The sequence below is a fragment of the Oncorhynchus kisutch genome, linkage group LG2, assembly GCF_002021735.2.
Source record: "Oncorhynchus kisutch isolate 150728-3 linkage group LG2, Okis_V2, whole genome shotgun sequence".
Classification (NCBI taxonomy): Eukaryota; Metazoa; Chordata; class Actinopteri; order Salmoniformes; family Salmonidae; genus Oncorhynchus; species Oncorhynchus kisutch.
In genome coordinates this window covers 71,972,194-72,000,014 of record NC_034175.2, presented here as the reverse complement: position 1 = coordinate 72,000,014, position 27,821 = coordinate 71,972,194, and the positions used below count along the sequence as shown (strand labels likewise).

General features: G+C 45.5%; 1 protein-coding gene across 1 annotated transcript; it reads right to left on the bottom strand.

Moving 5' to 3' along the window:
* On the bottom strand, positions 1–27,821 carry LOC109870946 (protocadherin-17-like). The gene is made up of 4 exons (XM_020461665.2): positions 24,079–27,821; positions 22,861–22,919; positions 22,510–22,682; positions 1–1,269 (listed from the first exon to the last, which is right to left on the bottom strand). Exons 1-4 carry the CDS (start codon positions 26,557–26,559, stop codon positions 659–661), a joined length of 3,324 nt encoding a protein of 1,107 aa, XP_020317254.1. The 5' UTR covers positions 26,560–27,821; the 3' UTR covers positions 1–658.

The following is a 27,821-nucleotide window of genomic DNA, read 5'->3' as shown; positions in this document are numbered from 1 at the left end:
CACGTGTGTATACAAATTTAATACAATACACAAGTACAGTAGCTCATATTCACTTGAAAGCTCAGCTTTTTTTGCACATAAACCGACGATAAAATTACAAATACATTTGTAAAAAAACGGCTTGATTTTTCAGCAACCTCAAATGGTTTTATGAAAAGGGACCTGGTTTACCAGAGTAGAGTCGAATTTAAACGTTTATAAGACACTTCACGTTGTATTTCACTTAAATTATAAATCCAAGCGGATGTTTTTCATACACTACAGTAAGTGAAGACAAAAGCATATCACTTAACAAAAGCAGACAGGACTTAATACCTTAACAGCAGCAATTCGTTCAACAGCCTCACAAAATTGGAGCTTGAATTGTGTAAAACACGGACATCTAAATTGAACAGTATAGCATGAAAACACATAATAGCATGAAAGCAATGATTTTCTTCCCCTTCTTGCTCACAGCAGTCAGAACCATGGACATACATGTTTTTCTTTACTTTTAACAACAAACCACAGAATAAAAAAAAGACAGAGCTAATGTCTGATGGTTTTTGGTTATACAGTACAATGTCTGGAACCTTCCTGGGTGAACATAAATTACCCTTCCGTCATTCATCTGTGACCGCATCACACGGCACCCAGATGAGGCCCAGACCCTGACCTTTCAGTCCCCAGAGTCCCGCTGGTTTGGACTGACACACTCCATCCCCACACACTCCTGGCTGATGATCCCAGATCTGATCTCAGAGCTGTGGATAAGGCTGTTTGACAGGGACTTGGGCGTGAGGCCGCAAGCCATATATGACGGCTCCTCCAATTCCGTATGGGGCGGTGAACATTGGCCGTCTGGGGGTCCATAGGCACTGCTGTCTGAGCCCCCCTCCCCGTCCCTCCCCACCTCCTCCCTAGGCCCTTTGGTGTGGGAGTCCAGGGGTGTGTTCCCTTTGGTGGGGCTGCTGGACCCAGAAGAGCACTCCTGCAGCAGGGGACTGCGGGCACGCTGAGACTTGAAGTAGGGTTTGATGTTGGCCACTAGGATGGTGCTGTCCCGCTGCTCCTTGCCGAATGTGCTGAGGGTTTTTCTGGCTGCGCTGCGGTTGAGGCTGCCATAAATCTCTGTCTCAGCCGTGGCCTCCATTCCCACTGGGATGAAAAGGTCGGTGCGATTATCGCCGCTGTCTGCTTGGCCTCCTACACGTAGTTTTGGCATCCAGCATCTGTCAGAATGGCCCAGCGCACGACATTCATCTGTGCAGTGAACAGATCTGCCTTGTCCTATGGAAAGAGTTAAAAAGTTGCTATTAAATGACAACCACTTTACAAAGGGATGGGTGTATTATCAAATATTGAAGTTAAATAATAAAATGTAATTCAGAGCTCAATCTCAGCACTAGAGACCCATATGTCCTCCCAAACCTACTCAAATAAAAACTATTGAAGAATGAATAAATCATTTCTAGGGAATTAGTACAACCACTCAAATTTCTAGTCTGTCAGGACTACGATCAAGAGAAAATGTGAATTCAAAATGCATATTAAATCAAAAGAAACTGTTCGATTTGGCAAAACTGCAACATGGATCCCACACATTACAATCCCTGTGCTTTTGAAGGCATATCCAGCAAGGCAGACTAACAACAGATTATAGTCAATCTAGCTAGCACATACAATTCTGAGAACCATCCCAGCTAGTGCATCACGTTCTGAGAACCATATGTTTCTTAGAGTTTGGTGAGAGCGTGGTTGTCCTATGGTTATTTAGCAAACAACCTTCCCACAACTTTCTGGGAATGTTGCAGGATAGTTGCTTGGCTTTGAAATAATCTCAGCACATTTCATTTCTTTAACAGAACATTTCCTAAATCTTCCAACATGGTTAGATTTAATGTAAATGGTGGAAATGTTCTAGGAACGTTCTCCAACTGGTTTGACATTGGGAATGTTCTCAAATAGTTCAGAGAACGTTAAGAAACAACAATCTTCTACATGAATTTCAGTACTTCAACATAACGTTTCCTTCAGGTTCTATTCATGGTTATCATGGTTATTTAAAAACATATACATTCCATTCTCAGCATCAACAAAACTCTCTCTAACCTCTATCTTGTTAAGTGTGTTCAGGTTAATTGGCATCGCCCACTAATTGGCCACACCGGATCTTAATGAGTGTTTTTTTCTTTGAAATGAGGTCTGTTTGAATAGACTAAAATGAACAGCTTTGTAAGCTTAAAAAAACATGTCATCCTAGCTCCATCCTGGTGGTGCAGTGGAATAATTCCATGGACAGAGAACACAAGATTATAGGTTTGAATCTCATACATGTTTTTGGATGATTAATGCCTAAGGAAATGAATTTCCATCTGCGCTTGGAGCTCAAAAGAGTTAACCCAAAATAATCTAGCATTGTTATTAAAATTCTTCATTCTGTGAATGTCTTAAGAAAGTTATAAATATAACCTTCAAAATGGCCTCCTGAGTGGTGCAGCGGTCTACAGCCTTGGGTTTGATCCCAGGCTGTGTCACAGCTGGCCGTGACCAGGACGCCCATGGGGCGACGTACAATTGGCCCAGCATTGTCCGGGTTAGGGGAGGGTTTGGCCGGGGGGGATTTCCTTGGCTCATTGTGCTCTAGTGACTCCTTGTGGCAGGCCGGAGGCAGCAAGCTGACTTCGGTTGTCAGTTGGATGGTGTTTCCTCCAACACATTAGTGCGGCTGGCTTCTGAGTACAGCGAGCAGTGTGTTAAGAAACAGTGCGGCTTGGCATGTCATGCTTCGGGGGACGCATGACTCTCAACCTTCGCCTCTCCCAAGTCCGTTGGGGAGTTGCAGTGATGAGACAAGATCGTAACTACCAATTGGATATCAAGAAAAAGGAGGGGTAAAACCTCAAACCTCAAAACAACCAATATTTCTGATCTCAAGAGTATTAATAAAACTTTCACCAGAGTAAAACATTCTCAGAACCTCCCTGCAACCTAAAATAAACGTTCCCAGAAGAGGCAAAGTTTTCACTTCCGTTCGCAGAATGTTAAAAAAAAATGTACAGTTTTACTGGTCAGGAAATGTATGGCTTTGTTACCAGAACCAATAGGAAACTACAAACTTCTAAGGTACCAAATATGCTGCCTGGGAAGTGCAATTGTTTTTGTCTGCTTTTCATCTCCAGTCAGAGGAAAAACCACACCAGTTTTACATATATATACATACAGTGCATTCGGAAAGTATTCAGACCCCTGGACTTTTTTCAAATTTTTTAACGCTATAGCCTTATTCTAAAATGAATGAAATAAATAAACATCCTCATCAATCTACACACAATACCCCATAATGACAAAGAAAAAACAGGTTTTTAGAAATGTTGGCAAATTTATAAAATAAAAAAAACAGAAATACCCTATTTATATAATTATTCAGAACCTTTGCTATGAGACTCGAAATTGAGCTCAGGTGCATCCTGTTTCCATGAAATCATCCTTGAGATGTTTCTACAACTTGACTGGAGTCCACCTATGGTCAATTGAACTGATTGGACGTGATTTGGAAAGGCACACACCTGTTATATAAGGTCCCCCAGTTGACAGTGCATGTCAGAGCAAAAACCAAGCCATGAGGTCGAATTGTCCGTAGAGCTCTGGGACAGGATTGTGTCGAGGCACAGATCTGGGGAAGGGTACCAAAACGTTTCCGCAGCGTTGACGGACCCAAGGACACAGTGGCCTCCATCATTCTTAATTGGAAGAAGTTTGGAACCACCAAGACTCTTCCTAGAGCTGGCTGCCCGGCCAAACTGAGCAAATGGGGAAGAAGGGTCAGGGAGGTGACCAAGAACCCGATGGTCACTCTGACAGAGCTCAAGAGTTCCTCTGTGGAGATGGGAGAACCTTCCAGAAGGACAACCATCTCTGCAGCACTCCACCAATCAGGCCTTTATGGTAGAGTGACCAGACGGAAGCCAGTGGCAGGGACTAGGAGACTAGTCAGGATCGAGGAAAAGATGAATGGAGCAAAGTACAGAGAGATCCTTGATGAAAACCTGCTCCAGAGCGCTCAGGACCTCAGTCTGGGGCGAAGGTTCACCTTCCAACAGGACAACGACCCTAAGCACACATCCAAGACAACGCAGGAATGGCTTCAGGACAAGTCTCTGAATGTCCTTGAGTGGCCCAGCCAGAGCCCGGACTTGAACCCAATCGTACATCTCTGGAGAGACCTGAAAAAAAAACCTGTCAGAGCTTGAGAGAATCTGCAGAGAAGAATGGGAGAAACTCCCCAAATACAAGTGCCAAGCTTGTAGTGTCATACCCATAAAGACTCGAGCCTGTAAAGCTCAACAAAGTACTGAGTAAAGGGTCTGAATACTTATGTAAAATATATATATATATATATAAATTAGCAAAACATTCTTAAAACCTGTTTTTGCTTTGTCATTATGGGGTATTGTGTGAAGATTGATGAGGGAAAACAATTATTTAATCATTTTTTAAATAAGGCTGTAACGTAACAAAATGTGGAGAAAGTCAAGGGGTCTGAATAGCTTCCGAAGGCACTGTATATCAACCACAACATAGGCAGTACGACCAGGAAAGAGACTCATTTAAATGTAGTTTTAAAGGTAGCTATCCCTACTGTAAAGAAACTAGCCTTTGACAATGATGTAGAGAGAGAGGTCTGTGTATTGAAAAGGTTCATGGAAGCATTTGCACAGTTGATATTTTGGACTACAGTTTTTATGACTGTGGTGACAAAAAATGCAGTGTTACATTGCCTTCTCACTATGTGAGAATTGATATATGGGTTGAGCACCTGTTGAGAGAGGTGCCAACAAGGCATCTTATGTTTATTTTGCAATGCATATGGAAAGTGGTTAAATATAGGAAACTATCATACCTTGACTCACATGGATAGTTTATTTTCACAGCTTACAGGCGAAGACTCTCACTTTGCCCAAAACAATAGCTCTTTGTTATCAAAGTTAGTGTGTTTGTGTCAAACGGTTCGCACACCCTTTGCCAAGATACACCTTTCAGTGGTGGATAGTATGCGGATTTGCCATGTCTCACACAACACAGACCAATCACACGTTAGGAACTTCCCTTTGTACATACAGATGTAGGATCTTAATTTGACCAGTTTCACACAGCAGGAAAATAATCCTGCAGTAACAGGAAATGTTCATTATTATGTGGAATATAGTTAATGGACATTTTTTTTAATGGGTTGATACATTTTTCGTTAGTGCAAATTAAGTCTGAAATTGTGGAAAATCGTAACATTAGAAGCATTTTTATAACTCAAATACACATTAGCATTTCCTGTGACGCAGGATTTGTTTTAGCGACAACAGAGTGGTCAAATTAAGAGAGAACAGCTGTACTGTAACTATTCCTAAAGACAATGTGGGGGATCTTCCAAAACGTAGCCAGAGTAGACATCTGGCTGTGTTTTGCCATGTACCTGCCCGAGTCAGGATAATTCAAATCTCTGAAAGCACCATAGAGTTCCAAGACTAATCATCTTTAATGGGTCTACAATTGCAGGCGTGTGCCTTGTGGATGCTTGTTAAAAGCCAGAGACACAGAGAAGCCATTTAAAGGGATCACAAGGGTGGTGGTATTACGTCTAAGCTGAAGGGGGGGGGGGGGGGGAATGTTTTCAAAGACAAAGAACCTGCCTGGTCGTGGTAAATAGAAAAAGCCTAGCAACAGAGACGCCCGGTACACACGCAGCTAGAGGCTCCTGGAGACAGGACATACTTCGAAGGGAGGACAGCTATTGGTGCATTCATGGCCTGTATCAAAGCCGAGAGGAGTCTACGATAAAGGTGAAGATACACCAAAAAAAAAGCAATACTCAATCCACCCTGTTGTTAGGGCTTGTGGTGACTTTGTACTAAGTTGAAACTATTATTCCAGGCCATATGATCCTCCTGTCCAGGTAAAGGACACATCCACCTACACCTCACTACGTGGGCAATTTGGGCCTATAGAGAAAATACATCATACCAGAAACCGATTGCCCCAGAGGAGAAAACTGTCTGCAAACTGCAGGTCAATTCAATATAAAACTGACCAACAGTAACCATTCAGTGTAACAATTAGTTTAGCTTTAAAACAACATATTGTACAACCAAAGACACAACTCTGAGTACATCAGAAAAAAAATCCATAACACAAGCTATTCATATTAAATGCATTGTACCTGTTCTTTGCAATTATCTTATCTCACTAAATGCAGGTCTATAAATTAATTGACATTACAGCCAAGTAAGCATCTGTGCTGTGTGTCAATTCCGTTTCTGAACATATGAAACATCTCTTTCAATATCGTTCCATTTGATTGGTCTTTGGACAGGGTCTGGAGAATAACATTCAGAAATATGTGCTCCAGAAAGGTAGGCTTGAATTTACACATCCCACAGAGAGACTGGCCCTGCCGTTTCCCCTGACAACACACACACACACACACACACACACACACACACACACACACACACACACACACACACACACACACACACACACACACACACACACACACACACACACACACATCCCCCTGGCAACCATTTCTGTCCTCCTGGGCATACCACAAACACACAGCTCATAGCAATGGAGTGGAAAGTAAGCCCACCTGATGACCTCAGTACTGTCCAAATGATGACCACAGTACTGTCAGGGAACTGATGACCACAGTACTGTCCACCTGATGACAACAGTACAGTCCACCTGATGACCACAGTACTGTCCACCTGATGACAACAGTACTGTCCACCTGATGACCACAGTACTGTCCAATTGATGACAACAGAACTGTCCAACTGATGACCACAGTACTGTCCAGGGACCTGATGACCACAGTACTGTCCAGGGAACTGATGACCTCAGTACTGTCCAGGGACCTGATGACCACAGTACTGTTCACCTGATGACCACAGTACTGTCCAGGTAACCGATGACAACAGTATTTTGTGGGCTATACTCAGCCTTGTCTCAGGATGGTAAGTTGGTGGTTGAAGATATCCCTCTAGTGGTGTGGGGGCTGTGCTTTGGCAAAGTGGGTGGGGTTATAACCTGACTGTTTGGCCCTGTCCGGGGGTATCATCGGATGGGGCCACAGTGTCTCCTGAACCCTCCTGTCTCTGCCTCCAGTATTTATGCTACAGTAGTTTATGTGTCGGGGGGCTAGGGTCAGTCTGTTATATCTGGAGTACTTATCCGGTGTCCTGTGTGAATTTAAGTATGCTCTCTTTAATTCTCTCTTTCTCTCTTACTTTCTTTCTCTCTCTCGGAGGACCTGAGCCCTAGGACCATGCCTAAGGACTACCTGGCATGATGACTGCTCGCTGTCCCCAGTCCACCTAGCCGTGATGCTGCTCCAGTTTCAACTGTTCTGCCTGCGGCTATGGAACCCTGACCTGTTCACCGGACATGCTACCTGTCCCAGACCTGCTGTTTTCAACTCTCTAGAGACAGCAGGAGTGGTGGAGAAACTCTTAATGACCGGCAATGAAAAGCCAACTGTCATTTACTCCTGAGTTGCTGACTTGCTGCACCCTCGACAACTACTGTGATTATTATTATTTGACCATGTAGGTCAGTTATGAACACTTGAACATCTTGGCCATGTTCTGTTATAATCTCCACCCGGCACAGCCAGAAGAGGACTGGCCACCCCTCATAGCCTGGTTGCTCTCTAGGTTTCTTCCTAGGTACTGGCCTTTCATGGGAGTTTTTCCAAGCCACCGTGCTTCTACACCTGCATTGCTTGCTGATTGTGGTTTTAGGCTGGGATTCTGTACAGCACTAAGAAGGGCTATATAAATTTGATTTGATACTGTCCAGGGACCTGATGACCACAGTACTGTCCACCTGATGACCACAGTACTGTCCAACTGATGACCACAGTACTGTCCATCTGATGACCACAGTACTGTCCAGGGACCTGATGACCACAGTACTGTCCACCTGATGACAACAGTACTGTCCTGGGACCTGATGACCACAGTACTGTCCACCTGATGACCACAGTACTGTCCACCTGATGACCACAGTACGGTCCAGGGACCTGATGACCACAGTACTGTCCAGGGACCTGATGACCACGGTACTGTCAGGGACCAGATGACCACAGTACTGTCCACCTGATGACCACAGTACTGTCCAGGGAAATGATAACAACAGTACTGTCCAGGGAACTGATGACATCAGTACTGTCCAGGGAACTGATGACAACAGTACTGACCACCTGATGACCACAGTACTGTCCACCTGATGACCACAGTACTGTCCTAGGACCTGATGACATCAGTACTGTCCACCTGATGACCACAGTACTGTCCTGGGACCTGATGACCATAGTACTGTCCAGGGAACTGATGACCACAGTACTGTCCACCTGATGACAACAGAACTGTCCTGGGACCTGATGACATCAGTACTGTCCAGGGAACTGATGACCACAGTACTGTCCACCTGATGACCAAAGAACTGTCCTGGGACCTGATGCCCACAGTACTGTCCAGGGAACTGATGACCAAAGTACTGTCCAGGGAACTGATGACATCAGTACTGTCCAGGGAACTTATGACATCAGTACTGTCCAGGGAACTGTTGACCACAGTACTGTCCACCTGATGACCAAAGAACTGTCCTGGGACCTGATGACCACAGTACTGTCCACCTGATGACAACAGAACTGTCCTGGGACCTGATGACCACAGTACTGTCCTGGGACCTGATGACATCAGCACTGTCCACCTGATGACCACAGTACTGTCCTGGGACCTGATGACATAAGTACTGTCCCGGGGACCTGATGACATCAGTACTGTCCACCTGATGACAACAGCACAGTCCAGGGAACTGATGACAACAGTACTGTCCAGGGACCTGATGACCACAGTACTGTCCAGGGAACTGATGACAACAGTACTGTCCAGGGACCTGATGACCACAGTACTGTCCAGGGAACTGATGACCACAGTACTGTAAACATGATGACCACAGTATTGTAAACATGATAACAACAGTACTGTCCACATGATGACAACAGTACTGGCCACCTGATGACCACAGTACTGTCCCCCTGATGACCACAGTACTGTCTACCTGATGAACACAGCACTGTCCAGAGACCTGATGACCACAGTACTGTCCACCTGATGACAACAGTACTGTCCAGGGAACTGATGACCACAGTACTGTCAGGGACCAGATGACCGCAGTACTGTACACATGATGACCACAGTACTGTCCAGGGACCTGATGACCACCGTACTGTCCACCTGATGACAACAGTATTGTCCAGGGACCAGATGACCACAGTACTGTCCACCTGATGACCACAGTACTGTCCAGGGACCTGATGACCACAGTACTGTCCAGGGACCTGATGACCACAGTACTGTCCAGGGACCTGATGACCACAGTACTGTCCAGGGAACTGATGACAACAGTACTGTCCACCTGATGACCACAGTACTGTCCACCTGATGACAACAGCACTGTCCAGGGACCAGATGACCACAGTACTGTCCACCTGATGACCACAGTACTGTCCAGGGAACTGATGACCGCAGTACTGTACACATGATGACCACAGTACTGTCCAGGGACCTGATGACCACCGTACTGTCCACCTGATGACAACAGTATTGTCCAGGGACCAGATGACCACAGTACTGTCCACGTGATGACAACAGTATTGTCCAGGGACCTGATGACCACAGTACTGTCCACCTGATGACCACAGCACTGTCCAGGGACCTGATGACAACAGTACTGTCCAGGGAACTGATGACCACAGTACTGTCCACCTGATGACAACAGTACTGTCCAGGGCACTGATGACCACAGTACTGTCCACCTGATGACCTCAGTACTGTCAAGGGAACTGATGACCACAGTACTGTCCACCTGATGACAACAGTACTGTCCACCTGATGACCACAGTACTGTCCACTTGATGACCACAGTACTGTCCACCTGGTGACCACAGTACTGTCCGCCTGATGACCACAGTACTGTCCAGGGACCAGATGACCACAGTACTGTCCAGGGACCAGATGACAACAGTACTGTCCACCTGATGACCACGGTACTGTCAGGGACCAGATGACCACAGTACTGTCCACCTGGTGACCACAGTACTGTCCACCTGATTACAACAGTACTGTCCAGGGAACTGATGACCACAGTACTGTCCACCTGATGACCAAAGTACTGTCCTGGGACCTGATGACCACAGTACTGTCCACCTGATGACAACAGAACTGTCCTGGGACCTGATGACCACAGTACTGTCCACCTGATGACCACAGTACTGTCCTAGGACCTGATGACATCAGTACTGTCCACCTGATGACCACAGTACTGTCCTGGGACCTGATGACCATAGTACTGTCCAGGGAACTGATGACCACAGTACTGTCCACCTGATGACAACAGTATTGTCCAGGGACCTGATGACCACAGTACTGTCCACCTGATGACAACAGAACTGTCCTGGGACCTGATGACATCAGTACTGTCCAGGGAACTGATGACCACAGTACTGTCCACCTGATGACCAAAGAACTGTCCTGGGACCTGATGACCACAGTACTGTCCAGGGAACTGATGACCAAAGTACTGTCCAGGGAACTGATGACATCAGTACTGTCCACCTGATGACCACAGTACTGTCCACCTGATGACCACAGTACTGTCCACCTGATGACCACAGTACTGTCCAGGGAGCTTATGACATCAGTACTGTCCAGGGAACTGATGACAACAGTACTGTCCACCTGATGACCAAATAACTGTCCTGGGACCTGATGACCACAGTACTGTCCACCTGATGACAACAGAACTGTCCTTGGACCTGATGACCACAGTACTGTCCTGGGACCTGATGACATCAATACTGTCCACCTGATGACCACAGTACTGTCCTGGGACCTGATGACATAAGTACTGTCCGGGGACCCGATGACATCAGTACTGTCCGGGGACCTGATGACATCAGTACTGTCCACCTGATGACAACAGCACAGTCCAGGGAACTGATGACAACAGTACTGTCCAGGGACCTGATGACCACAGTACTGTCCAGGGAACTGATGACAACAGTACTGTCCACATGATGACCACAGTACTGTCCACCTGATGACAGTACTGTCCCCCTGATGACCACAGTACTGTCTACCTAATGAACACAGCACTGTCCAGAGACCTGATGACCACAGTACTGTCCACCTGATGACCACAGTACTGTCCAGGGAACTGATGACAACATACTGTTCACATGATGACAACAGTACTGTCCAGGGAACTGATGACCACAGTACTGTCAGGGACCAGATGACCACAGTACTGTCCACCTGATGACCACAGTACTGTAAACATGATGACCACAGAACTGTCCACCTGATGACCACAGTACTGTCCGGGGACCTGATGACCACAGTACTGTCCACCTGATGACAACAGAACTGTCCTTGGACCTGATGACCACAGTACTGTCCTGGGACCTGATGACATCAATACTGTCCACCTGATGACCACAGTACTGTCCTGGGACCTGATGACATAAGTACTGTCCGGGGACCCGATGACATCAGTACTGTCCGGGGACCTGATGACATCAGTACTGTCCACCTGATGACAACAGCACAGTCCAGGGAACTGATTACAACAGTACTGTCCAGGGACCTGATGACCACAGTACTGTCCAGGGAACTGATGACAACAGTACTGTCCAGGGACCTGATGACAACAGTATTGTCCAGGGAACTGATGACATCAGTACTGTCCAGGGAACTGATGACCACAGTACTGTAAACATGATGACCACAGTACTGTAAACATGATAACAACAGTACTGTCCACATGATGACCACAGTACTGTCCACCTGATGACAGTACTGTCCCCCTGATGACCACAGTACTGTCTACCTAATGAACACAGCACTGTCCAGAGACCTGATGACCACAGTACTGTCCACCTGATGACCACAGTACTGTCCAGGGAACTGATGACAACATACTGTTCACATGATGACAACAGTACTGTCCAGGGAACTGATGACCACAGTACTGTCAGGGACCAGATGACCACAGTACTGTCCACCTGATGACCACAGTACTGTAAACATGATGACCACAGAACTGTCCACCTGATGACCACAGTACTGTCCGGGGACCTGATGACCACAGTACTGTCCAGGGACCTGATGACCACAGTACTGTCCACCTGATGACCACAGTACTGTCCACCTGGTGACCACAGTACTGTCCACCTGACGACAACAGTACTGTCCACCTGATGACCACAGTACTGTCCACCTGATGACCACAGTACTGTCCACCTGATGACCACAGTACTGTCCAGGGACCAGATGACCACAGTACTGTCCACCTGGTCAACAGTACTGTCCACCTGATGACCACAGTACTGTCCACCTGATGACAACAGCTCTGTCCAGGGAACTGATGACCGCGGGACTGTCCACATGATGACCACAGTACTGTCCAGGGAACTGATGACCGCAGTACTGTCCACCTGATGACCACAGTACTGTCCACCTGATGACCACAGTACTGTCCAGGGAACTGATGACCGCAGTACTGTCCACCTGATGACCACAGTACTGTCCACCTGATGACCACAGTACTGTCCAGGGACCAGATGACCACAGTACTGTCCACCTGATGACCACAGTACTGTCCACCTGATGACCACAGTACTGTCCAGGGAACTGATGACCGCAGTACTGTCCACATGATGACCACAGTACTGTCCAGGGACCTGATGACCACAGTACTGTCCACCTGATGACAACAGTACTGTCCAGGGAACTGATGACCACAGTACTGTCCACCTGATGACCTCAGTACTGTCCAGGGAACTGATGACCACAGTACTGTCCACCTGATGACCACAGTACTGTCCACCTGATGACCACAGTACTGTCCACCTGGTGACCACAGTACTGTCCACCTGATGACCACAGTACTGTCCAGGGACCAGATGACCACAGTACTGTCCACATGATAACCACAGTACTGTCAGGGACCAGATGACCACAGTACTGTCCAGGGACCAGATGACCACAGTACTGTCCACCTGATGACCACGGTACTGTCAGGGACCAGATGACCACAGTACTGTCCGCCTGATGACCACAGTACTGTCCAGGGACCAGATGACCACAGTACTGTCCACCTGATGACAACAGTACTGTCCACCTGATGACCACAGTACTGTCCACCTGATGACAACAGCACTGTCCACCTGATGACAACAGCACTGTCCAGGGACCAGATGACCACAGTACTGTCCACCTGATGACCACAGTACTGTCCACCTGATGACCACAGTACTGTCCAGGGAACTGATGACCGCAGTACTGTTACGGATACAAGTATCCTGTGTGTGTATCCTGTGTGTGTGTATTTATTTTCTCTCCTTCTCCCCTTACAGGTGGCAATCATCACTCCGCAATCAGTCACCAATCAATCATCAATCAGAAGACACACCTCCTCCAGTTTCCTACCCAATCACAGTTCCTTTCCCTTGGTTTAAAAACCCTGTCAGTTGTCTTCTCTAGAGCTCAATCTCTCTGTCAATACTATCTGTCTGTAGATTGCGCTGTGTTTCACTCTCTCCTACCATGTCTCTCTATCGCATGTCTTTATATTAGTCTTTATGTATTGAGCTCTCTTTTTTTTTGAGCACCTCCATATCACTTTGTCCCCACCTGTGAGTATTGGTTTTGTTATATTGTTTGACAGTGGGAAAAGGGGATACCAAGCCAAGTCGCCCATGTGCATACATTACCCGTAGGACTACTTTGTATAAAAACACTAGTTAGAACTGGGTGGAGCACCCACTGTATTTTTGGTTAGTTAGTTAGCTGTGGTTGAAATAGGCGAGTCTAGCTTAGGGGATTTTTGGATATTTGTTTCTTTCCTTGGGTCCAGCTCAGCCCCTTTTCCTGCTCCCCCCATTACCGTGTGTTTATTAATAAACCCTGAGTTTGACGGTAGATTTCAGTTGTCGTGGTTATTTCGTTCTCACTTTTTTACTTTGTCACTATTATAAATTGCATGAGTTATGTTACGGGTCTCGTTACCATCCCCCCCCTAGACTGTCGGGCCAAACTGTCCAGGGACCTGATGACCACAGTACTGTCCAGGGACCTGATGACCACAGTACTGTCCAGGGACCTGATGAAAACAGTACTGTCCACCTGATATAAAGTCATTCCATTCCTAGACCCTTCTATCTCTGACTAAGGGAAATGAGAGCCGGCCCCACTTCAGTCAAGTCCTCCACTATGTTTCCTCCACTATGTTTCCTCCACTAAGTCCTCCACTATGTTTCCTCCACTATGTTTCCAACTGCAGACAAACTATTACCTCCTTCACAGACAGAAGGTTGCTTGTAAAACAATAGTCTTTAGAGCCTAATTAATACAGTCCCATTTGTGCCACTTTCTCACCAGGACCTATTTTATCTCCCGTGCACATGGTTCAAGAGTGGGAGTAGATATGGATGGTCTATTTTAATACATCCATTGAATTTACACCATCACAAAGAAATCCATTGTTCATTTGTTTTAGGCAGTATATATATGGAGAGAAACATTTTTTTTTTTATACCTTTATTTAACTAGGCAAGTCAGTTAAGAACAAACTCTTATTTTCAATGATGGCCTAGGAACAGTGGGTTAACTGCCTGTTCAAGGGCAGAATGACAGATTTGTACCTTGTCAGCTCGGGGATTTGAACTTGCAACCTTTCTGTTACTAGTCCAACACTCTAACCACTAGGCTACCCTGCCGCCCCAATGTACAGTTGAAGTGGGAAGTTTACATACACCTTAGCCAAGTACATTTAAACTCAGTTTTTCACAATTCCCGACATTTCATCCTAGTAAATTAATCCTGTTTTAGGTCAGTTAGGATCAACACATCATTTTTTAAAATGTGAACTGTCAGAATAATAGTGGAGAGTGATTTATTTCAGCTTTCATTTCTTTCATCACATTCCCAGTGGGTCAGGAGTTTACATACACTCAATTAGTATTTGGTAGCATTGCCTTTAAATAGTTTAACTTGGGTCAAACGTTTTGACGTCAAGCTTCCCACAATAAGTTGGGTGAATTTTGGCCCGTTCCTCCTGATAGAGCTGTGGTAAGTGAGTCAGGTTTGAAGGCCTCCTTGCTCGCACACGCTTTTTCAGTTCTGCCCACAAATGTTCTATAGGATTGAGGTCAGGTCTTTGTGATGGCCACTCCAATAACTTGACTTTCTTGTCCTTAAGACATTTTTCCACAACTTTGGAAGTACTGTATGCTTGGGTTCATTGTCCATTTGGAAGAGCCATTTGCGACCAAGCTTTAACTTCCTGACTGATGTCTTGAGATGTTGCTTCAATGTATCCACAATTTTCCACCCTCATGATTCCATCTATTTAGTGAAGTGCACCAGTCCCTCCTGCAGCGAAGTACCCCGACAACATGATGCTGCCACCCCAGTCTGGCTTTTTTATGTCGGTTTTGGAGCAGTGGCTTCTTCCTTGCTGAGCGGCCTTTCAGGTTATGTATAGGACTTGTTTTACTGTGGATATAGATACTTTTGTACCTGTTTCCTCCAGCATCTTCACAAGGTCCTTTGCTGTTGTTCTGGGATTGATTTGCACTTTTCGCACCAAAGTACGTTCATCTCTAGGAGACAGAACACGTCTCCTTCCTGAGCGGTATGACGGCTGCGTGGTCCCGTGGTGTTCATACTTGCGTACTATTGTTTGTACAGATGAAAGTGGTACCTTCAGGCATTTGGAAATTGCTCCCAAGGATGAACCAGACTTGTGGAGATCTACAATTGTTTTTCTGAGGTCTTGGCTGATTTATTCAGATTTTTCCATGATGTCAAGCAAAGAGACACTGAGTTTGAAGGTAGGCCTTGAAATACATCCAAAGGTAGACCTCAAATTGACTCAAATTATGTCAATTAGCCTATCAGAAGCTTCTAAAGCCATGACATAATTTTCTGGAATTTTCCAAGCTGTTTAAAGACACAGTCAACTTAGAGTATGTAAACTTCTGACCCACTGGAATTGTGATACAGTGAATTATAAGTGAAAGAATCTGTCTGTAAACAATTGTTGGAAAAATTACTTGTCATGCACAAAGTAGATGTCTTAACCGACTTGCCAAAACTATAGTTTGTTAACAATAAATTGTGGAGTGGTTGAAATACAAATTTTAATCACTCCAACCTATGTGTATGTAAAGGTCCAACTTCAACTGTATACTAAAGTATTTGGACACCACTTCAAATTAGTGGATTTGGCAATTTCAGCCACCGCCTTTGCTGATGTGTATAAAATTGAGCACACAGCCATGCAATCTCCATAGACAAGCATTGGCATTAGAATGGCCTTACTGAAGAGCTCAGTGACTTTCAAAGTGGCACTGTCATAGGATGCCACCTTTCCGACAAATCAGTTTGTCAAATTTCTGCCCTGATAGAGCTGTCCCGGTCAACTGTAAGTGCTGTGGAAACGTCAAGGAGCAACATAGGCTCAGGCGCGAAGTGGTAGGCCACACAAACTCACAGAACAGGACCCCAGAGTGCTGAAGCATGTAGCGCATAAAAATCATCTGTCTTCGATTGCAACAATGACTACCGTGTTCCAAACTACCTCTGGAAGCAATGTCAGCACAATAATTGTTTGTTGGGGGCTTCATGAAATGTGTTTCCATTGCCGAGCAGCCGTACACAAACCTAAGATCACCATGTGCAATGCCAAGCGTCGGCTGGAGTGCTGAAAAGCTTGCCACCATTGGACTCTAAAGCAGTGGAAACACATTCTCTGGAGTGATGAATCACGCTTCACCATCTGGTAATCCAACGGATGAATCTGGGTTTGGCTGTAAAGTTTGGTGGAGGAGGAATAATGGTCTGGGGCTGTTTTTCATGGTTTGGGCCCCTTAGTTCCAGAAAAGATCCATCTTAACAGTACTGCATACAATGTCGTTCTAGACTATTCTGTGCTTCCAACCTTGTGGCAACATTTTAGGGAAGGCCCTTTCCTGTTTCAGCATGACAATGCCCCTGTGCACAAAGTGACGTCCATACAGAAATGGTGCAGCACTCCACCAATCAGGCCTTTATGGTTGAGTGGCCAGACGGAAGCCACTCCTCAGTAAAAAAGCACATGACATCCCACTTGGAGTTTGCCAAAAGGCAAGGGACCTGAATACTTATATAAATGATATTTCAGTTTTTTATGTTAAATTTGCAATTTGAAACCATTTCTAAAAACCTGTTCTTTGCTTTGTTTATTGTGTGTAGACTGATGAGGGGAAAAAAACTAATAATCAAGGGGTCCGAATATTTAACGAATACACTGTACATGTAAAAAAATATATATATATGTATATATAGTTTACTGATCATTCTTATAACTCTCAGATAAAAGACAAACACACTTCAGAACAAACTTCATTTTGAGACTATCTGTTGCTCCATGTAGGGAATATTTGATCCGATGCCCTTCTATTGACTTATAGCAGTAATGCCAAATGCAATGTTTTATCTCCCCCCCCCCCCCCCCCCCCAGAGCTTGGACTCCAGCGGGTTATTAAGACAAGAAACATGCTTTTGGTCTGGAGTAGGCCTTGGCTACTATGTGACTGCAAGTGACAAGAAACATGCTTTTGGTCTGGAGTAGGCCTTGGCTACTATGTGACTGCAAGTGACAAGAAACATGCTTTTGGTCTGGAGTAGGCCTTGGCTACTATGTGACTGCAAGTGACAAGAAACATGCTTTTGGTCTGGAGTAGGCCTTGGCTACTATGTGACTGCAAGTGACAAGAAACATGCTTTTGGTCTGGAGTAGGCCTTGGCTACTATGTGACTGCAAGTGACAAGAAACATGCTTTTGGTCTGGAGTAGGCCTTGGCTACTATGTGACTGCAAGTGACAAGAAACATGCTTTTGGTCTGGAGTAGGCCTTGGCTACTATGTGACTGCAAGTGAAGAGAAACATGCTTTTGGTCTGGAGTAGGCCTTGGCTACTATGTGACTGCAAGTGACAAGAAACATGCTTTTGGTCTGGAGTAGGCCTTGGCTACTATGTGACTGCAAGTGACAAGAAACATGCTTTTGGTCTGGAGTAGGCCTTGGCTACTATGTGACTGCAAGTGAAGAGAAACATGCTTTTGGTCTGGAGTAGGCCTTGGCTACTATGTGACTGCAAGTGAAGAGAAACATGCTTTTGGTCTGGAGTAGGCCTTGGCTACTATGTGACTGCAAGTGACAAGAAACATGCTTTTGGTCTGAAGTAGGCCTTGGCTACTATGTGACTGCAAGTGAAGAGAAACATGCTTTTGGTCTGGAGTAGGCCTTGGCTACTATGTGACTGCAAGTGACAAGAAACATGCTTTTGGTCTGGAGTAGGCCTTGGCTACTATGTGACTGCAAGTGACAAGAAACATGCTTTTGGTCTGGAGTAGGCCTTGGCTACTATGTGACTGCAAGTGACAAGAAACATGCTTTTGGTCTGGAGTAGGCCTTGGCTACTATGTGACTGCAAGTGACAACAAACATGCTTTTGGTCTGGAGTAGGCCTTGGCTACTATGTGACTGCAAGTGACAAGAAACATGCTTTTGGTCTGGAGTAGGCCTTGGCTACTATGTGACTGCAAGTGACAAGAAACATGCTTTTGGTCTGGAGTAGGCCTTGGCTACTATGTGACTGCAAGTGACAAGAAACATGCTTTTGGTCTGGAGTAGGCCTTGGCTACTATGTGACTGCAAGTGACAAGAAACATGCTTTTGGTCTGGAGTAGGCCTTGGCTACTATGTGACTGCAAGTGACAAGAAACATGCTTTTGGTCTGGAGTAGGCCTTGGCTACTATGTGACTGCAAGTGACAAGAAACATGCTTTTGGTCTGGAGTAGGCCTTGGCTACTATGTGACTGCAAGTGACAAGAAACATGCTTTTGGTCTGGAGTAGGCCTTGGCTACTATGTGACTGCAAGTGACAAGAAACATGCTTTTGGTCTGGAGTAGGCCTTGGCTACTATGTGACTGCAAGTGACAAGAAACATGCTTTTGGTCTGGAGTAGGCCTTGGCTACTATGTGACTGCAAGTGAAGAGAAACATGCTTTTGGTCTGGAGTAGGCCTTGGCTACTATGTGACTGCAAGTGAAGAGAAACATGCTTTTGGTCTGGAGTAGGCCTTGGCTACTATGTGACTGCAAGTGACAAGAAACATGCTTTTGGTCTGGAGTAGGCCTTGGCTACTATGTGACTGCAAGTGACAACAAACATGCTTTTGGTCTGGAGTAGGCCTTGGCTACTATGTGACTGCAAGTGACAAGAAACATGCTTTTGGTCTGGAGTAGGCCTTGGCTACTATGTGACTGCAAGTGACAAGAAACATGCTTTTGGTCTGGAGTAGGCCTTGGCTACTATGTGACTGCAAGTGACAAGAAACATGCTTTTGGTCTGGAGTAGGCCTTGGCTACTATGTGACTGCAAGTGACAAGAAACATGCTTTTGGTCTGGAGTAGGCCTTGGCTACTATGTGACTGCAAGTGACAAGAAACATGCTTTTGGTCTGGAGTAGGCCTTGGCTACTATGTGACTGCAAGTGACAAGAAACATGCTTTTGGTCTGGAGTAGGCCTTGGCTACTATGTGACTGCAAGTGACAAGAAACATGCTTTTGGTCTGGAGTAGGCCTTGGCTACTATGTGACTGCAAGTGACAAGAAACATGCTTTTGGTCTGGAGTAGGCCTTGGCTACTATGTGACTGCAAGTGAAGAGAAAAACAATCCACTTGTTAAAGGAGCTAAATCAATAATAAAGTGTACTCCCCATCACTGTTTGGGGAGGGGCTGGAGAAATGTAACCACTCTCAAATTAGAAGACTGAGCTATGGATGCAAGAACTGACCATCCATAATATCAGAAGTATAGGTCTAAACATGTATTGAGGCTATACAGTGTGTTTACATGTTCTTTGTTTACAAACATTGGAGTAAAACAAGCTTATATTTTGGGTTCTGTTGGGGAAGGAATGTTGAACTACTGGGCTTCCTGAGTGGCGCAGCAGTCTAAGGCACTGATGGGACAAGACTGTAACTACCAATTGCACATTATGAAATTGGAGAGAAAAATGGGTGAAATAAAATAGAGAAATGTGTGTACTTCTGGTGTACCAAAATGCAATGTTGGTGTGATCAAGTCGTAATAATGACTAGGTTGGTTATACATTTCATTTATAACAAAAAGTAGGCAAAATGTTGACGGGATGCTAAAGTTGGCAGGATGCTAATGTTGGTGAGATGCTAAACTTGGCACGATGCTAAACTTAGCATGATGCTAAACTTAGCATGATGCTAAACTTGGCACGATGCTAAACTTGGCACGATGCTAAACTTGGCGAGATGCTAAAGTTGACGAGATGCTAAAGTTGACAGAAAAACATCTTGGTTTGAAAGGTGTATATGTGAGATGTGCCTCATTGTATCGCACAGAAAAAGAGCTACATAAACCAATCAGAATCCGACAAGTGGTGAAAAGCACTTGACTGTCAGAAAGTGTTTCAAACTCCTCAACGCTTTTACGCATTGAGAACATCAACAAGACTTTTGACATAACTGGCACGAAATAGTCCTATTTATCATTCCCTATCGTACATACATCTTTACCATTCTAACAGTCCATTAAAGGCACCTGAGAAAGAAAGTATTCTGTCAGCAGTCACCAAACGCTACATGTCTGTTTGTACTGAAAGTGTCTGTCATGCTCTTTTGTCCCTGTCTTGTGATGCAAGCAAGGCTTGCGGAAAGTTCATAATCAAATAATGAAATGTTCAAATGAGACAGCCATAGAGGTACACTTTACAAAGCTGGCAGAGGGTGTTTGAATATCATTTCCTTCAGTCAATGGACCCTTTTATCCCCTTTAACTATCATCTATTTTCCACTATGGCGCCTTCATGTCATCTTGGCAGTGTAGTTCAACATTTCTGCACCAGCACTGAGCTACGATACGAAGCTGTCTCACAGAGCTACGATACGAAGCTGTCTCACAGAGCTACGATACGAAGCTGTCTCACTGAGCTACGATACGAAGCTGTCTCACAGAGCTACGATACGAAGCTGTCTCACAGAGCTACGATACGAAGCTGTCTCACAGAGCTACGATACGAAGCTGTCTCACTGAGCTACGATACGAAGCTGTCTCACTGAGCTACGATACGAAGCTGTCTCACAGAGCTACGATACGAAGCTGTCTCACAGAGCTACGATACGAAGCTGTCTCACTGAGCTACGATACGAAGCTGTCTCACAGAGCTACGATACGAAGCTGTCTCACTGAGCTACGATACGAAGCTGTCTCACAGAGCTACGATACGAAGCTGTCTCACAGAGCTACGATACGAAGCTGTCTCACTGAGCTACGATACGAAGCTGTCTCACTGAGCTACGATACGAAGCTGTCTCACTGAGCTACGATACGAAGCTGTCTCACTGAGCTACGATACGAAGCTGTCTCACAGAGCTACGATACGAAGCTGTCTCACAGAGCTACGATACGAAGCTGTCTCACAGAGCTACGATACGAAGCTGTCTCACTGAGCTACGATACGAAGCTGTCTCACTGAGCTACGATACGAAGCTGTCTCACAGAGCTACGATACGAAGCTGTCTCACAGAGCTACGATACGAAGCTGTCTCACAGAGCTACGATACGAAGCTGTCTCACAGAGCTACGATACGAAGCTGTCTCACAGAGCTACGATACGAAGCTGTCTCACAGAGCTACGATACGAAGCTGTCTCACAGAGCTACGATACGAAGCTGTCTCACTGAGCTACGATACGAAGCTGTCTCACAGAGCTACGATACGAAGCTGTCTCACTGAGCTACGATACGAAGCTGTCTCACTGAGCTACGATACGAAGCTGTCTCACAGAGCTACGATACGAAGCTGTCTCACAGAGCTACGATACGAAGCTGTCTCACAGAGCTACGATACGAAGCTGTCTCACTGAGCTACGATACGAAGCTGTCTCACAGAGCTACGATACGAAGCTGTCTCACTGAGCTACGATACGAAGCTGTCTCACTGAGCTACGATACGAAGCTGTCTCACTGAGCTACGATACGAAGCTGTCTCACTGAGCTACGATACGAAGCTGTCTCACAGAGCTACGATACGAAGCTGTCTCACAGAGCTAAGATTTCATTATTGCTGCAAAGAATTCATACTGCTACAATCTCTTTTAAGTATTATGATTTTAGTAATCTCTTGGAGGTGTACACTGTGTAATCATCATTTACTTTAGCTTTACACTGAGGGCGGTTCTGTAGGATTATAGGGATAGACAGACTGTCAACACACGTGTTTGTAGTGCATGTTGGCTTGGTGCAGGAGGTCTGATACAAGGGTCTGTTAAGCATCTTCACGATGTCAGAGAGAGAGAGAGAGAGAGCTTCCACTCACCCTGGTCAAGAGGCTGGCCATTAACTGCTGTGGCTTTCATCTTGAGGGCCCCCCTGGCAGACGTGTTGCAGGCGCAGCCTTTATTAGTATCCAGGTCACTATCAGCCTGGTCACTATCACCATGGCCACTGTCTCGGAGGCTCGCTCGCTCTGCATCCTTAAAAGTTGAGCTGCTGCAGGATGGGGAGAGAAACATGAAATAAATAAAAAATAACTCACTGGTGGTAGTCTGTCTTTCTCTCTTGTGATCGCCTCTGCGCCCTATTTTGACCTTCTTTTATACCCTGATGCCTCGATATTGACTACGATGCAAAATGAGGCGGTTAGGTAGTTATCATATAGCGACCTTACCTTTGAGCAAATGGTTGCCTGTTGGCCACGTTATTCGGCTCCGAAGGAAAATTATCCGTCTAAGAATAAAATCAGAGAGAAATTATTAGTTTATTGTGCTCCAGACATTTAAAAAAAATATTTTTTAATGTGTGCAACATGAGATATTCAAAGGATATGCCCATAGCTGTGGCTTGGCCTACATTCTGATCTGTACATTTGAATCATTTAGGAATATATGAAACACGGTAATACAACATGTTCCAAAAGTGGCACCCTGAAAAGAACAAATCTCCTTCATGTCCATACTATACGTGCCTGTTTGGCGAGGCTGAGCAGTAATGTAGCAGCCACTGTCATCTGCATCCACGTTTCTACTTACCATGAGAATTATTGTGTTTGTGTTGATCACACCCACATGCCATAGCAACGTGCCCTAGCAACAGACCTTGTCATCAGTGTTATCATCTCGGAGACTGTCCTAGATATTTACATCATTAACAACTGAAAAACACTGCTGTGCTAAATACAATTACATGCATTCCCTGTCAATTGAATATGCTGGCTTGCATAAAGCAACCCTGTCATTTTGTACAAGGTAGAGCTGGTCCCTGGTAAAGGCCTTATCGTGCCAACATAGGATTTGGATTTGTGGAACTGGTCCATGTTTGTGGAGGGCAAGAAATGGGATTGTAAGGTTATGCTGTATGCATCTAGCTGTCTGGCACATCATATTTTACTAATGTGATCAGACAAGCTGTTGTCCAATCCCACATTTCGGGCAGGGTTTTGTTTTTACAGACAGATCTGGCAGTGGTAGCACAGCAGCGCAGTCCAAGACTCACATGGTTTGCATATCTAACAGAAATGGGTTTCTGATTATTCAGACCACCTGTAAGGTGCTGGTAGAAGCGAATCATAATGGGCCAATTTCAAAATGGTTAGGATCTCTGTGGAGGAGAAGTAGATTGCAAACAGTCTATTCAAGCACGCTAACAACCGGTGCCAACATATATTTTAATATATTTCTTCAATATGGCGTATTATCCTGTATTGGCTGCATTTTTTGACTCCTTCAATTGGCAATATTGTAGGGCGCCAGGCAGGGAATAAAAATGATAAGAAGGATATGTGATTGCATGGTGCCTGAGAGTATTGATTTGAAGAATTACCTCTCTTGTGGCAGATTAGAATCCATGAATGGAGAATAAAAGGCTGACAATAGATTCTGTTTCTTACCTGAATCACTGACATTCTATCCATAGGAGTCTCTGTGGTAAGCCCCGCAAAGCTTGAGTGACAGCCAGCCCGAGGTACCGTCAGGCTGTTGAAAGTGGTTTTCAGATACATGACCTCTGACCTGGGCAGCGTGAGAGGCAGGGGGCTGGTCGCCTGGTAGTCGAAACAGATAGGCGAGGTGATGAGAGACGGGCTGCTCACCACGTTCATCCTGCTCACAGAGTCCCTCTCCTCCACCTCGCTCTGCACCAGCATGATGTCGCTCTTGTTGATCCTCTTCTTCTTGCCGTTTCCAACCGGGGGATTGGAGTTGGAGTACTCGGCCATACGGCAGTTATAATTCCCAGCCTCCTTATCTTGATGCTTGGACTTAACGGCGATGGTAGTCATGACAGCCAGGAGCATGAGGGAGATGATGCAGAGGGTGATGATGAGGGGCAGGGACATGTCCCAGTGCTGCTGGTCCCCGCTGGCGCTTGGCTCCCCTGCTGCCATGGCTCCTGTGTTGGCCTTAATGATCAGCTTAGCCACGGCAGACAGTGGGGGCTTGCCGTGGTCGGTTACCTTCACTACCAGCTCCACAGCTGGGGCCACGTCCTCCCACACAGAATGGGCAGTCCTCACCTCGCCGGTCACAGGGTCCATCTCAAACAGGTGCTCCTCGTTACCCTCCCAGATCTCGTAGGTCAGACGACCGCTCTCCCCGTGGTCCTGATCGACCGCTCTCACCGTGGTCACTATGTACCCCAGACCTACATTTCTAGGGACCATGATTTCCACAGTGTCATTTATCAGGAGGGGTAATACAATAACTGGTAGATTGTCATTGACGTCAAGCACACTGACTCTGACTGTGGCACTGCCCTCCATATGAGGAGACCCTGCGTCTTTAGCTTGAACTTTGAACTCAAAGAACTTAGTTTGTTCGTAGTTGAAAGACCTTGAGGCGTATATGGCTCCGTTGGTAGGATTGACAGACACGTAGGTGTAAACTGACACGTCTCCGATGTGCGACGGTAAAATGGAGTAAGACACAGTTCCATTCTGACCTATATCTGGATCATGAGCCAGAACTGAGCCTAAGTACTCCCCTGGGATGTTGTTCTCAGGCACCTGGAGCACATAGATGGTCTTGGTGAAACGTGGTGCATTATCATTCTCATCTAAGATTTTCACTGTAAATGATTTGGTGTAATTCAACGAAGGTATTCCGTTGTCTCTGGCCACTATGGTCACATTATATTCGTCTTTCAGTTCCCTGTCTAGAGGTCTGTCTGTGAGCAGAGTGTAAAAATTATCATTGTTTTCCTGCAGCCTGAATGGTACATTGCCAAGCACCCTGCACTGGAGCTGGCCATTCCTCCCAGAATCCTTATCAGTGACTCTCACCAGGGCGATGACAGACTCTGGAGGCGCTGCCTCACTGATAGCTCCCTGGCGGACGGAGACAAAACTTATAACGGGCCAGTTATCATTCTTGTCAAGCACTTTGACTGAAATCTTACAATGGCCAGGTATGGGGTTAGGCCCCAGGTCCATGGCCTGCACGTCAAATTCAATGGTTGGATTATCCTCATAGTCAATTTCTCCCTGAATCTTAATGACACCTGTTTTGGGATCAATAGAAAACAACTCTTGGACTCTATCGGATGCATATCCACTGAAAGAATAGACTACCTGTCCATTGCTGCCCTCATCTTGATCAGTTGCATTCACATCTATCAGCATTCTCCCAGGCGGTGAGTTTTCAGGAAGCTCCAGCATGTAGCCGGGTTTGTCAAATACTGGGCTATTATCGTTTGAATCAGTAACTCTCACATTGATTTGCATGGACCCTGATCTTGGATACTCCCCTCCATCAATGGCTGTCAAAAGGAGGGTGTGATGAGACTGATCTTCCCTATCTAGAGGGCGCTGAACCACCAATTCAGGATATATGGTTCCATCACCTCTCAATTTCAAGTCCAAAGAAAATGTATTGTAATCATCTCTGGTGACCTGATAAGTCTTTATTCCGTTTTGCCCAGAATCTGAGTCGTGTGCAATTGTTAAAGGGAACCGTGTCCCAGCAGCTGCGTTCTCTGAAATATCAATATTGATGTGATCTGAGGGGAAACTGGGGGAGTTGTCGTTTATATCCACTACATCAATCTTGATCATGCATATTTCCTTGTCGTTGGCAAACACTTCCATAGAGAGCTGACACTTAGGGTTGCGTTTGCACAATGTCTCCCTGTCAATCCGCTGTTTGGTAAAAAGCAGCCCACTCTCCGAATCCACATCAATGAGATGTGGAGCAGAATTCTCCAGAACTCGAAAGTTCGATTTGGTTCCTTTCTCCACCGGTCCAAATCCGGCATCCTTAGCAATGTTTCCGATAACAGTTCCAGGTCCCTGCTCCTCCGGAACAGAATAATTTAGATTTTTCAGTGTCCGGGCTTTAGCCCAGAAGAGAAGGAAACATATGACAGGAAGACGCATATCCCTTTACTGTGTAGGATGCGCGTGCTTAAAAATGTCCCTTTTAACTTCCAACCTGTTGATTTGTCCAGGTGCCACACACTACGACTAAAATCACACGAGACAGGTAGTTTTGTATCCAAGACGACAGAGGATATTTAATCGATTTATGAGCCAGCCTTTCCCCTCTTTTACGCGGTTATTCTAACCTCCTTCACATGCCATATACAGATATAATTAACTATTTCTATAAACAGAGATGAACGCCCAAAGACATATCACGCATTAGCCTAACGCAATACACAATTGAACATGTGGCAGACGTGATTCACTTGTGCGATGAATAAAATATATTTAGTGTTTTTAAAGCGTTCATGATTTCCCTTGTTGCTACAAGGTTACATCCGTTTGTTCAACACTCTATGCTGAAGGTTAGGCAGTACAAATGCGCAAAGCCCATGCGGCATCTACACCTAGTTTACAGAAAAATACGGAGATATTCATTCATTTAACTACACATTTTCCAGCGTAGCCGGCTACCATCTACAGTACACAGTATACTTTTTTTCTGTGAGAGCTAGGCTACACACTGTTGCATACTGGTTATGAACATGTAGGCTACATGAACTAACCCATAAAGTATCCCTATAGCAGATGCACCAATAAATATGCTTTTTCGGGACCACGTTTTACATCCTTTCATTCACGAACATCTGGAGAGCGATAAGGACTTTTGCCCGATAATTGTCCTATAATCAGTCCATTAATCCGGTAATCCAGTCCAGTTGGACCTTGTGCTCTTGCATCCTGCATTGATTCGGGGGTAAGAGAATCAACACTGCCTCTTTAGAGGTTACACAAATCCAAAAAATAAGGTGCAGAACGTTGTAGATTTTCCGATATGCTCAAAATTGTGTTTTTCTTCTTCCTGTGTTCAATTCTCCAGTCACGTCAACAGTTGAAAACAGCTCGTCTTGGCATTGAGATCTGGTTACCACAAGATTCCTCAATACGCCCTACACCGACTCCAGTTTATATCTTGGTGCATATAACATGTTTCTGATCGTCTTCCAGCCAATGAGTGAAACAGTGACAGATCCTGCCTTGGGGGTTTTCTCCAATAGGTCTGGCAAGTTCGCATTGAAGGAGGGCTGTTCCGCTGGTACGTGACTCACTTACTGATGTGAGCGCACTGAGCAGGGAGCTGGAGATGAAAACGTGCTTGTGGATGTTGTTCCGAATACATCTGGATGTGCAGTAGAGATAGTGTGTGTGGATCATAG

Coding starts and splice junctions, on each gene's coding strand:
- LOC109870946 (XM_020461665.2), bottom strand. CDS start 26,559: ATGCGTCTTCCTGTCATATGTTTCCTTCTCTTCTGGGCTAAAGCCCGG. Junction 22,920..24,078: donor ATAGAATGTCAGTGATTCAG/GTAAGAAACAGA, acceptor TTTTATTCTTAG/ACGGATAATTTTCCTTCGGA. Junction 1,270..22,509: donor TGGCCAGCCTCTTGACCAGG/GTGAGTGGAAGC, acceptor CTCTTTCCATAG/GACAAGGCAGATCTGTTCAC.